General features: G+C 35.8%; 2 protein-coding genes across 10 annotated transcripts in view; both read right to left on the bottom strand.

The window, feature by feature from the left end:
* Window positions 1-13,973, bottom strand: part of Nca (neurocalcin homolog) — a 159,933-nt gene that overhangs the window by 44,230 nt on the left and 101,730 nt on the right. The window lies entirely within an intron of this gene.
* Window positions 1-13,973, bottom strand: part of LOC139809641 (neuronal calcium sensor 2) — a 148,287-nt gene that overhangs the window by 33,270 nt on the left and 101,044 nt on the right. For all 8 annotated transcript variants that reach the window (XR_011731148.1, XM_071772703.1, XM_071772697.1 and 5 more), the window contains 2 exons: window positions 5,258-5,376; window positions 1,490-1,633 (listed from right to left, as the gene is read on the bottom strand). Coding sequence is in view for 7 of the 8 variants with exons in the window: in XM_071772703.1 (XP_071628804.1) it covers window positions 1,490-1,633; window positions 5,258-5,368 (255 nt within the window). In the remaining variant the exon portion in view is untranslated. The remainder of the gene's footprint in view (window positions 1-1,489; window positions 1,634-5,257; window positions 5,377-13,973) is intronic.

Below are 13,973 nucleotides of genomic sequence, written 5' to 3'. Positions count from 1 at the left end.
TCTCTCTCTCTCTCTCTCTCTCTCTCTCTTTTATTTGCCTTATTTCTTGCATACTAGTATCAAAGCAAAGGAATAAGAGAATGACTATATAATGTGTAATATCACGATATTCCTACAATGGATATATAATTTTTATTACTTTTAGATCCTTTTATGATAAATATCAATTTAATAAAGTTACAATATTACATATTTTCTCTTACTTCTCATAATTTCTATGTCGATTTTACATATTTCATGAGTCTACCTGTCTACCTACTATTTTTTTACTTTCTCTCTCAGATTATCTCTAAGAGATGAAAAAATTACGATCAAACATTAACATATTACTAAGTTTTTATAATTAGTTATATAGGGATCGCGTCGAGAATGGCGCGTAGCGTTATTTGAAGAGAAAAAACGACACAGCGAAGGGTAAGCTGAGATGAAGACAAAAAGACAAGATGATTCTTGATACGGTGAGACAGAAAAGTCGCGCGTCGTTCGCATTCGAAGGATGCCTTCCTATGGCGAATCATGTAGTCGCTCCAGGATGACTTTGATCAGCGATGCGATGCGAAATCACCTCACAAAGCATGACTTTAGACAAAGCTCAGGGTTTTACTCGGCGTATTCGGGTCAGATGTCAAATAGCTATTCGCCGGCTGGCGAACACGACGCGTCGCACCTTTGGCTTTGAAACTATATTAAATTACCGAGCAGCGTACCTGATGGTGGCCGAGAATATATCTGCTCGCTGGGTTTGCAAACGTAAGGAGACCACGTGTGACGTGAGGCACGTCTCTCAGAGGATTTCGAGTTTGAGTCAAGGCGGTTACGAAGCTACGGAGCGAGACGGGAGACGACGGAAAGTGACGGAGAGCTGGGCTGTACTTATATAAATAACGCGTTATTAACGGCTTAAGCGGATTATGAGGGATATAAATTCGCAATCACAAACAACCGGGTATAACGAAAGAATATGCGATCTAAAATCTCGGAAAGGATTTACGTCGTCGAGCGTTTGTCGAGCGCGTAATCGGATATAAGTGTCGCTCGCGTTTTCTTTGCGCGCTCTCGTATGTTACCTAGATGAAAATCTCCCCGTATTTTAGCGCATCGTTTTACCATCTTATTGTTGTCCAATCGTTTTTCTCATTGCATTATATAGATTTTACAATGCCTGACAATTCGAATTTCCAATATTCGCGGATTCCCCATATCGTCGCGCCGGTTGATCTAATTCACAATATTTCCACGTCATGAAAACGCGATCTTCTCTTCTCGAATGGAAGTATTGCGGAGTCTAAATGCGTTTCCCCGAGTCAATCAGACGCGCGGATTTTGTCGCGTACGATCGTGTTTAATCGCGCGGAATGATCGACGTGGTGACAAGTGCGCGTATCCTCTTTGGAAGATTCACCGGGGGGCACGGTAGTCATTACACGCCTCATTACAGCAGTCTGCGCCAATTCGTGTCTTTTCAAACAAAAAAACCTATGGTACTCACCTTAAAATCGATGTAGCCGTTCTTGTCCATGTCAAATGTGCGGAACACGTGGTCGCAGAATTCTTCCGCGTTGCCGGACGGGAAGAACATTTTATACATGTCGACAAATTTCGCCGGCGTTAACCTGCCGTTAGGACAGTCTTGCTGTAACATTCGAAAGGACACAAAATAGTGAATTCTCTGAATTATAAAATTTTCCTAATGTTACATGTGTAACATATCTCTATCTAATTTATAATTTTTAGATAATCTTATTTTATTCCTATTTAATAAATCTCCCTTTGATTATTATTAATATACTTGTAAATGTATACGATAGAGCTCAGTAAAAAATTTCCTTTGTTTTTTATCATATTTCTTGCTCCATCTTTTTTTCATTCCTAAAATATAATTATACATATATAATTATATAGCTACAATATAGTATCTACACGAGTAACAAGTTTAGATCGCATTGCGTTAATTATCGCAATTATTTGTTCTTTACACATTTATGGTTTACTCTTCAAAATTTTATTTCTCTCTTATTTAATTAATGCTATTTTATACAGACATTAACATTTGTTCAATTGAAAACAAAAAAATTAAACATGTTATATTAACATAGAAAATAAGTTGCTTAAAATGCTATTATATTTTGCGTAATAACCAGATGGATAAATTTACTTCAACGAAAATAGCTCTTATATGTGCATACCAAAGTAAGAGTGTTCGCGTTAATATGTTTTTCATACACTTAAGTATAAAATTTATTAAATATGTGGAGATTTTTATTAAATATAGAGATATACATTAAATCAGTCTGAATAAAAATACTATGCTAAAATTATATTGCGTTTAAATCAACCGATTTGACTAAAGTAAGACTTTCATCCCCGCGGCGAATTCTATCGATCGCGGGATAAGTATCTTTGTCTTGCCGGTTGAACGCAAGATATGAACCCCTGAGAAAAAAAATCGCATCATTTCAGTGTCCTCTCTCCCTTCGTATCAGATTAGCCTTGATTTAGCACCGTTCGTTCCAGCCTTTTTACAAAACGAGCGAACGGGCGATCAAGCGGCGTCGCTTCCGCATTGGGATATTTTTCAATCTCCTTCTTCTCACCAAGGTCGATATGTGGTGTGATCAGTCTTCATTTATTTCAATCCACAGACTTGACGAAGTCGCGTGTAGGACACATTGCAAATCACACGATGAGGGAGATGCGCGGGCAACGAGCCGCCGCTGTGCAATGCGACCAAATTGCGGAACGTCCACTCTAACGACTCAACTCAGTTTAATTAGTCCGGTCGACGACGGATCCGCGTTTAAACTGTTCGAGAAAGTAACTTTTCCGCGGGATTAGCTGCTTCCGCGAAAACGTCACGTCTCACTCCCGATGCAACTCACGTCACAGTTCGTGCGAGTCAGTTCCCCTCACCTTCGTAATCTAAATTGATTTATCTCGCAAGAATACTCGCTTGAAAATCTTGTTGGCGATACGGTACTGTCTATCGTGTCTATATCTATAAATTTGACGCTATGTGTTAATACTTGAAAATTAATCGATTCTTAATTTCAGACTTGAGTGACTCTTGCAAGATATCATTTTGTAGCATTCTGCATATTCGTTAAATGCATTTCATATGCATCAATGATTGATGTATACATATAATGAGATAACGAATGTTTACACGATAGTGTTGTAATATAATAACGTAATTGTATGAAATTATATGTATACAATATTATAAAGACAGCCTCAAGCAATGCTGAACTGTATCGATGTTGAATAAATATTTATACTACATGACATGCCATATTATATATTGTATATACGTATTATTCGCGAATGCCATGTATAAATGTATGAATGAGATAATGTGTTCTATAAGATAATAACGCTCTAATTAGATCTAACAATGATCTAAATGTTAATAAACTAAATGTCAAATTTGTCATGTACGAAAAGAATGACAATTTCAATTTATTTAATATTTAAAATACGTATTACATAAAACTCATCGTGTCAACGTGGTTTATTCATAGACGTCGAATATGTAACGAATAAATTAATAATTGCTATGTAATGAATAAATAAAATATCATACATTGAATTAATTAGCCTCGGTATCATCTCACACGACTATTTTTCAATAGGTAAATAATATATCGTAATATATCATAATGATGTAATATTAAATTATTAATCATACCACATATCAGTTTTAAATTATTAATAAGATGTGACAAAGCTTTTCGCAACGTAATTAGACAAATAATGTCATAACATCATCGAATACCTTTCATTTATATAAAACGTATTCAATTCAAATAAGCTATGAATGAAAAGATTTTTTTGTTGATATAGGTATATGTTGTAATTGAACTACAAATTCTTATTTATGAAATTTAACCGTGAACCTTCGTATGATTTATATTCAAATTTATATTTATAAAACTTTATTAAATTGTTAAAAATATTTCTAAAAAATGTTATTGCACCTAAATTAAGTTTCAGATTTTCAAGAATAAACTATGAATGAACATGTTGTAATTTAACTAGAAATTCTCATTTACGAAATTTCATAACCGGAAACCCTTTATGATTTTGTATAACCACTCACTGTTTCCTTACGAGAAATGAGAGCTTTCGCGAGAGTTACATGGCCGCGCATGCTTGTGAAATATCGCGCAGCATATTTAATGTGGCATAATTGCGCATACGGGTGGCTGCATATTTATTCCAACTGACGTATCACAGATGTGTATGTTGCATTTATTAACGAATTTGCATCAATTTTATTCACATAAACGTTCATAAATATAAACAGTAATTTTCTATTTATTGTGATTACGTTGAACAAGCACAAGCCATTAATGGTAATTATCACTCTCTTTTAATACAACAGGAAATCATGAAATATTCTTATTCATATTTCCAGAACATTCAGAAAATGAATCAATTTTCTAGTTTATATATATCTTTCCCTTTTTATCCATACGCTTTCATTTTCAATGAAGCATTACAGTTGGGAACCCATTTATATTTGTCACGAAATGTCTATAATAAATCTCAATATAAATGTAATTTTTTTCTCCAATATTTTATCATAACATATATGCTAAATGTTAAAAAAAAACAAATCTACAATAAAATCAAGTAACGAGATGTGATAAAAAGTTATTTAAAAAGCATAGATTAATAAAAAAGAATTAACAATCGCGCAGAGTAATTTAATAATACACCGAATATAATATAATTTATTCGTCGTGTAAAAACTGTTAAGATATATCTATTATTCTGCATCAAAGAAAATTTAGAAAGAAACTATAATTGTAAATAAACGTTATTTATTTTTTATTTATGAGCAAACTCATGTCCTTTCTCATCATGTATCGTACTCGTTATTGTTATTACGCACAGATAAACAATAAAAATACTAAAATGGCCTAAGAATTCTATATTCAATAGATCACACAAATGAAAGTAAAGCTCTTAGCAAAAGATAGAAATGAAAACAATTCTTTCAACGCTGGAGATATAGAGTTTGTGCGAATAATTTTTCATCACTCAACAAAGCACTTTCAAGTGTCTTTTATCATCACCGCCATAATACATCATAGGACGCGATTACAGTGAGAATGTACGGAGAAAAATTGAGGTCGCTACGAAATACACGAAATCATCACAATTGCGTATTTAACAAAGCATTCAATTTAATTTTCGACCCATAACTCAGCAGCACTCACAACTAGCATGATATTCAGCAGTTCTCGATACTCACTTTAAAACCTTTGTACCATTCCTTTATGGTCGCTTCGTCGTATCGCGTATGCGACTTAAGGAAGTCCATATCTTCTTTGCTCAACTTGTCTTTGCTCCCGAAACAACCCATTTTGATATCTGCAACAATCAATAAAACATTTCGTGAGAACAAATGTAAAATTTTCGATGCAGCTATTAAAAACACTTTTCATCGCAATAAACAGGATTACCAATTTATATTTAGACGATCAATTTAATTTCTAGGCGCAGTCGGCGCAGATGAACGGAATAATCAATTTAGACAAATAATTTAATTTCCAGAAGTAGAAATTATCTCATATTATTTCGCTCCGTATTTGAAGAAGTAAAGTCTCGCAGCTTTCATCTTAATGTGTATTTTCAATCTCGGGTTATATGTCTAGATTAACGATTTCGCCCACCATGCACTACCACGCTTTTCACGAACGATAAAACCTTCTGCGCGACAAGTCTGAGCTAGCCTTCTCGCGCGCCGCGCATATGAAATATTGGTGAATTATGTTAGCAGCATTGAACAAGTTATAAAGCCGGTTATAAAATAAGATAGGTATAGTTGGATGTCTTCTACTCCTGTAACTTTATTTTACCCTATTCCATATTTTATCAGGGCGATTGCATACTTCATCTTCGTAACAGTCAATGTTATCGATCTTTGCAAAACTTTACAAAGTTTCGTTTAATTTAAGTGCTACTAACTACTAAGTACAATATGCTTATGGACAATATTATTGTAATTTCTTAGTGGTCTTAACACATTACGGCACACTATAAAATTTAGTAAAAACGTTATTCATTAAATAATCTCAATAATGAAGATGTATTGTAAAAATTGTTATCCCGAAATTAATACTTTTTCAAAGAGTATTTTAATAAGTATAAGCATTTTTGGAAATAAGAGTATTTTAATCTTAAATATTATCAATTTTATTTTGTTATTTATAATTGTGTATAAAAGTTGTACGATACACACTCTTATGTACAAAAAATAATCAGGAAATAATAGTTTATTGCAATATTAACAGGTAAATTATTAATATTAAAATATTCAATAGTTGAATTAATGAATTTAAGAATTTTACAATAATGTGAAGTTATAGTAATAATAAGTTATGAAAATACTAAAATATTTTTCGTGATCAACACATATGATAAATTCTATACGTTTTTGATTACAGGATTAAATGGGAAATATTTTATTTTTTAATAAATGTTATTTTCATGACTTTCATTACCCGCGTTTCATTCTTGAGTGAAATGAAATTTTAATGCTTTAATTTTTTTCCCCCCAAAAAGAAACAGATTAATGGATCAATGTTTCCAGAAGATAAAAATAGAAAGGTTTATTGCGAAATAAGTTTCTAATTTTCTCAGAAAAAAAAAGAAACCAAGTATTAAAACTCCATTTTTGTCTATAATATGGGATAACGAACATATAATGTTCCTGCAGACTAACAGATTTCTTGCAAGATTTCGCGAAAATGCATATAATTGATACCTTGGTCCGGCAACTTGCGATATAAAGCGATCTCGATAACGGCTACACGGAAGTTCTTGCCTGTTGTTACGTGGTAAGAGACTTTGTGTTCGTAATTTTCGAGATGTCGTATATCGCGGTGTGCCGTATATTGCATGCACATAATGCACGCAACGCACGCTCATCGTTGCACTCTCGACCGAAATTCGAAATTGTCGGTAACATCGCCATAAATGGCAGGATATCGAAACCGAATGCGTGATCAGGATGACGATGACGAATGACACAGGCATACATGCACTATTTAGGAAAGACAAACGAGCAAGATGCTTTCAACAATTCTTGGGGGAATTTATCAGAAATAAGCATCCGTATTTAATTACGAGAGTGACTAGAAACATTTTATTATAAAAAATTTATATTAATCTATTTTATATACAGCAGTAATTTATATCACAATAATCGCTTGATGATTCTTTTTCGGTTTATTCGATATAGTAGCTATTTGCAGAATATGTATTTAATCTCAGATTAATTAGACTATTATATCATTTCTATTGTAAGTAATAAAATATGTTTTGATATTCTCTTTCCTTAAGATCTATCTCATAAATTAGGTTTATGTATATCTTTTCCAATTATCATAAAAATATTTTCCATTTCTTGAGAATATAGTGTATCCTATAAAAATTATATTAAAATAAATAAAAAAAACTTTTTCTAAAAAAATTTATTAATTCTATTATTTCCTCTAATGTTATAATCGTGATATAATTTTAAGTTTTTGCTTCATCAGCTTTACTTAGGGTCAAAGGAAGGAAAATATATAGGCCACTTATAGCGACGGGTTCAATGTAGGGTTACGAGTGTAACCTCGATCCATCTCCGATAAAGGGATTTATAATTAAACCTGACTAAAATGATATAAATAGCAAGTAATTTTAGCTACAAAATTAATTATAACTAAAGTTGACTAAAAAGGAACTCCGAATAATTAAAAAGTGTAATATTTTAATATTATATTAATTCGTAAAATATTATAAGTCTCCCACATAATTTTCATCACAAAGTGATATCGAACTTTCGTGCAGATAAAAATGTCAGAAATCAATGCCTTTCTACTTTATCTGAACAAATAATGTATAAGCAAGATGTTCAACTCTTTCGTTGCTAAGATCTTTAAAAACGCAATATGCATACAGATTAATTGTTAATTTTATCACTGTCGAATACGTAAAATGCAAATATCGAAGAAAAATTAATGCAATAACACTTCAATACTAAAATTTTATAGTAAATAGTTAATTAAATTTAAAAAAAGCTTGAGGATCTCGATTAATTCTAAAGTCATATAAGTATCGTATATAAAAGAATGTTCAGCAACCTTGATCCCCTTCGTGTAATACTTACAGGTAACACATGCATGTATACCACGATAGCGGAGAAAGAATTAATCATTATGCCGACGTTGACGCGCGAGTAATGTCGTAATGAGCTTCAGTCGATACGCGGATGGAATTATGAGAAACTCACTCGTTCCACGTCAGAACGGAGATGGAAAGGGTGGGCCGAGGGATCGTTTCGACGAGGAGGAAACGGCCGCGATCGTGACTGGCTTGGGGAATCGACGATTGCTCGTGGTCGGCTGATTTAATGGCCGGTACCGGGTGATATGATGACGCATCGCGCGTTAGGTAACAAAAGAGCGGTCGACTCCGCTCTCCGCGTGGTTCGCGAACGTAATACGAAAATGTGAAACACGTAAACGTAATTAACGCCAGCGCGCTTCGCGGTGGCGGTGGCGCCGACTGAACGTCGACGAAGTCGCGACCTGGTCCGCTGGCAGCTATTTACGAGATTAAGCGCGCGGATGAAGATTAACGGAGGGCCGCCACGGCGTGTTTATACGTGCTCGAGTTTCGGGAGAGTCGTCGATTATTCCATGGCAAACCGCTACTCGAGTTAATGCGCCGCATTCGCAAACTCCAAAGTTCTCGTTCGAGAAGAAATTACATGCCCGTCTTTCTCTCTCTCTTCATCTTGGCGAACGCTTTAAACTGTTGCTAAGAGATGGTAGACACACACATTCACTGTATATTAATCGTAGGAAGGTTCTTTCGCTGCAAGTTTTAACGACCTATAGAGAAACCCGCGACGAATCTCGCCAGAAGGAATTTATCGATCGTGCTCCAGATGCGAAGGAGATATTATAGTTGCTGATGTACCTTTTCTCTTTGCATTTGTGTTTTAAGAATTTGATCTCTCGGAACTTCGGTAAATAAATTGAGAAAATTTGCCTGAAAAAAATTGCGTCATCGATTTTTATAATCCGTATCTGGTGACTATTTCGTGATGGTGTTCCTTAACAGCAACAGATAACGATGCGAGGAAGAAGCTAGCGCTGGGGCTCGGAATGGCAGGGAGATTATAATTGCTAATAAACTCACTTCTTACTTTCTTGTTACGTTTGCTATTCGCAAACTCGGCAATTAAACGAGATTGCTACTAAAGAATTAACATATTTGACCCCACAGTTGTATTCCTCTTATTGTTAGAGACATCATTAAGAGCGAATTTCAACGACAGTACTTATAAAAAAGTAAAACTGTAAGGTCACGAATGCAATAACCTCGCGGTGATAATGGTTAACCGTTATCATTAGGAAGTCATTCATTACAATAATTATTCTATTAACTGCTCTATTATGAAGGGGAATGATAAAGAGGAAGTGATTCAATCTTCAAATAAATTTTCATTCAAGTTTCACAAATCGTTCTAATGCACGAGATAATGGCAACAAAGATTTTTATTAAAAAACATTTTTATTACTTTAAAGTACGGTGAAAATATTGCACCCCTACGTAACATCGTTACGTCTCTTCATAATAAAAGACGTTTCAATTTATTTTATGACTATCATTATGGAAATCTGATAAAAGCATTGAAAGTAAACGCTCCCATTTATTTTATAATCAATTTATTTTATGGAAAGCTAAGAGCTTTCCATAATATTATTATTATAATTATTCACGACCGTCGCGACTGCTGCAAACTTTAGGACTATACACGTACAATCGTGCATGAATTTCAATCACGAGGATCTCGCCGGAACTCGCAAAAGCAGCGACGGCTGCTGCGCCTCGCGTACAACGGAATACATCTGCAACCGTTGATCCTGTACGTGACAAACGCGCACGTGAAGAATATTTATAGCGCAACTGACATTATCGCGCGACCGATCTGGTGCCTTTAGCGCCGGCGACCACAAAGAATTAACACCGGAACGTCCGGCCGCGCCACGTCGTTGCATCGGCGGTTGCATTGGCGGTTCGCATTGACATCCGCATCACACGCGTCGCATATAGTCGCATTGTCGTCCACGCGAAACGTGCCGCGGCGCACGACACAGTTTTGCGCGCTTGTACGAGGAGAAAACGATCCGTGGTGCGTCCGTGCGCGGCCTCTTTTGTCTTTCCCTCGTTTGTTCTACACTATTCTACAGTGGCCGTGGCCCATTGTGCTCGCGACGACGTTTCCGCATTATCCGCGGACTGACTGTCCCTTTTAACGAAACGTTGTACCGCCAATGCGAGTAGATTAAGTGTATCGGACGCTCACCGCTTTCGGTACAATGGCGAATGTAAGGACGACGATATTCGACGTGACTCGACTTGTCTCATTTAGATATTTTAGAATTAGATGAATAGACTTGTCCGAATTGGAAGGTATAGATGAATAAAAGAGGATACGGGACGTCTAGGGTATTCTGAGATTGTCGGCTTTTATCTTTCATCTAATTGTTTTAACTATTTTTGTCATTTATTTGTAGATCATTCTATTCCTTATCATTAGATTATCATCAGAGAAAATAGAAGAAGACTTAAAATTAGGTAAATTAATACCACGAAAAGAAATGAAGTCTATACTGCAAATCGAAGGGTGTTATTTTAGCTGAAGCTCTTTTTATACATTTCTTGCCGTTTTAAATCACGCCATTTAACGACTGAATGTATCAACTTTTTTAATACGATTAAACGTGTTAAATGACGTAAGAAACATGTAAAAAGAGCTTCAGTTAAAATGTGTTATTTTTAGACGTTATTTATGCGTGTAAAAATAACACACTTGGATTTTGCAATGTATAAGAATAACTTGTATAAAATGTTATACTACCTACATATATATTTATTTTTTAAATTTAGGCTCCTTTTCTCATGCGACATATAAGTTGATCTTTGGCGCCGTTTTTTTTTTTCTCGAATAATTTGTCTCCATGTCGCTCTCGCAGACACGGGCTTGTTACTCAACTGTGTAAACACGTAACGCGATACTGCCAGGGAAGAGCAGTACCTAAAATAGATATTTGACCATACGTAGCTATCGATCGCTTGTAAAGGTCGCAATATTTGCAGTGGCAAATCAAAAAGGAATTTCACGTCCTCATTTCTGCAATTTTCACGGTGGTAATTCGTCACGAAATGCATGGACGGAACAGAACAGGCGGGTAGTTTTTCTCGCCACGTAGAAGCGATTTTATAGCCAAGTACGCTATTAATAATGGCAATGTCTATTATTAATATAGCGCACTTGGCTATAAAACTACTTTTGTGGCGTAGGCGAGTTAAAGTGTCGCTACCATGTGTAAACGTTACGACATGCAATTTATGGCTTCGACTGTAAAGTGCTAAGTGCTGGAAAACGATATCGCGATAATATTGCCCCGAGACGGAAAGTTCGATCGAGCAAATATCAGTCATTGCAATCGTACATATCATGCTGATAAAATCACAATTCGGAGATCTGTCATCGATGTATTCCTTGCAATTCAAAAATATTACAGAAGTCAAGACAATCGTAAAACTAAAGGAGATGTATAATTTTCAAATAAAATTACGTCTTATTTTTGTGGAATATATTCGAGCTACAGCTTTTCTTTTTTAATCTTCTCTTTTATATTCAAAGATATATTCCTACATTTTAGTATTCTCGTCCTTACATTGCACTGTCGCAATTTGGCTTTTGTGAAAAAAGAAATATGAGTTATGTAACAAAGGTATGAAAATTAATTTGCAAAATTATGACAAATTAGACGATGCCAACACGCAGATTAATCCCTACATTTTGTGACACATCCAAAATATCCATATTTGATTAGTTAATTACAAAACCTGAAACATAATTAACTTTGTCCTACGTGGCTGCGGCTTTAATTTTAAATAAAACTTAACTGTGTCATGATATCTAGCCATTCGCTCATTAAGACTTCAAAGGTGGCGAAATTAGACTGAGAATTAATAATTTCACGTCGTCGTCTCTATAGTTTTTGTGCTGAATTTCGACGATTGAAACATATCGCGGTCAACTGTACCTATACAGAAATACATAAATGTATAAATGTTTAAAATGTACAAAAGTAATTAGAGAGCAATTCCGTGCTTCGAGATATAAGAAACTTCTTATTCACCAAGCGTAATACCGTCGCGACGGCGCTTATATTGTCGATGCGACCAAACGCCGGCCCTACTCTTCGTTTTTATTTACCGAACTTCGTCGTCGTGGAGCCGCAGCGATGAAAAATTTCTTAGGAGTATTGCTTCTCGCCCTCAAAAACTTTCTGAAGGCCGTTATTGTACGCGCGCCGCTGAAGCCTCTGGCCTAGTAAAAGTACCGTGGGGCAGTTTCATTAAAATTTCCTGGCAATACCACGGGTACGTTTCCCTGGAAAGTACGGCGAGGAGAGTTTCAACGATGTGTCCTCCTTAAAGACTTTGCGGATTTTGTTTTATTAACGACGACAGTGTGAAATTTAATCCTGGACCAATTCTTCAAGATTTCAACAAATGAGCGTCTAATCCATCCGACTTTATGCACATAGTCGAGCAATGTGATTCACCGGTTTTTTTTTCCAATAAAAAGTATAACAATTAGAAATCTTTTTAATATAAAAAAAGTGCAAGCGGCTTTATTATAAAAAAAATATCACTAAATAATGTAACAATAAGCGATATTCAAGCAGCGATACTTTGTTAAATAATTGTTCAGTTTATAATAATTGTAATACAAAAGTAAACCGAGAAAATATCGCTAATACCCATAAAATAATACATAGGTATCTCACCACTGCATCGACTGTTTTAGCGATCTGTTGTTATTTTCGCGACACAAAAGATCATACATAACTGTACATAACCGTGAATGGTTGCGGTGCATACCTCTTGTGATGTCGAGCGTGCGGGAAATCTCGCTAATGCCGTTCATAGTTAAGTAGCCTAATTGCGCACGTGAGCAATGTGCGGACTAAGGGGCGCACAACAGCATAATGAGCGGTGAATTTATGTACTATCATTCTAATGGCGGTGCCCTTTCGCGAACCGAAACGACCGACCGAACGGAGACAATGAAAACGACGATATAATGCCAAGATCGCGGCGCGGCGGTGTTAGCTAATGGGCGCTTCGCTCGTGTGTCGTGGACAACGTTAACATAGTTATGGTGCACAATGGTGCGCCAGCACGAAAATGGAGGGAAGACAAATAATCCGAGTGACGGGCCATGGGCAGCTTCGAATATTAAAGCGATAGCAACGTGCTGCCTCGATCCTGTTGCAACCGTGAATTCTGTCACGCGGATTGCGTTACTGAACAGCACAAAGGTGCATGCGCGTATGCATATTATACAATCACAGAAGCAAAACTCGTGTCGCGTACCTCGCAGTCTTTTTGAATAATTTATAGTCTTGCATTTACTGTAGCTTGCTGTACTTTCGTTCAGCACAAAATCAATCATATTTCAAACTCGTGAAACAAAAAAGCCAATAAAATTCGTCCGAAATGTCTGCACGTGTAAGAGCCATTTTCAACTTTTAGAAAATGGTAGATGCGAGTTTTTTATCTCTATATATATCGTTCTCGTGTAGAGTGTTATAAGCTGGAAATGGCAATATGTATGATCGCCAAGTATAACACGATGACATGATAATGTACACATCAGTGTTCGTTGTGCTTTCGCTATTCTCATTCGTTATATTTGCGTGGCACGTTATACGCTACGATGATTAATCAAGCAAGCTTGGGCGTTTCATGGAATGCCCTGCTGGGCCGACCAGCAAAATAATGAAGCGCTATATCAATTCGCTTTCTCGCCCGAAGTGTTTACTCAAAATTACTTTGCATCGTTGCCTGATTATTCTCAACGCGATTGCACATGCCCGTGTACACGTACA

The sequence above is a fragment of the Temnothorax longispinosus genome, chromosome 3 (genome assembly GCF_030848805.1).
Source record: "Temnothorax longispinosus isolate EJ_2023e chromosome 3, Tlon_JGU_v1, whole genome shotgun sequence".
NCBI classification, from domain to species: domain Eukaryota; kingdom Metazoa; phylum Arthropoda; class Insecta; order Hymenoptera; family Formicidae; genus Temnothorax; species Temnothorax longispinosus.
Note: the sequence above shows the minus strand (reverse complement) of the source record. Positions and strands in the feature narration are given on the sequence as shown.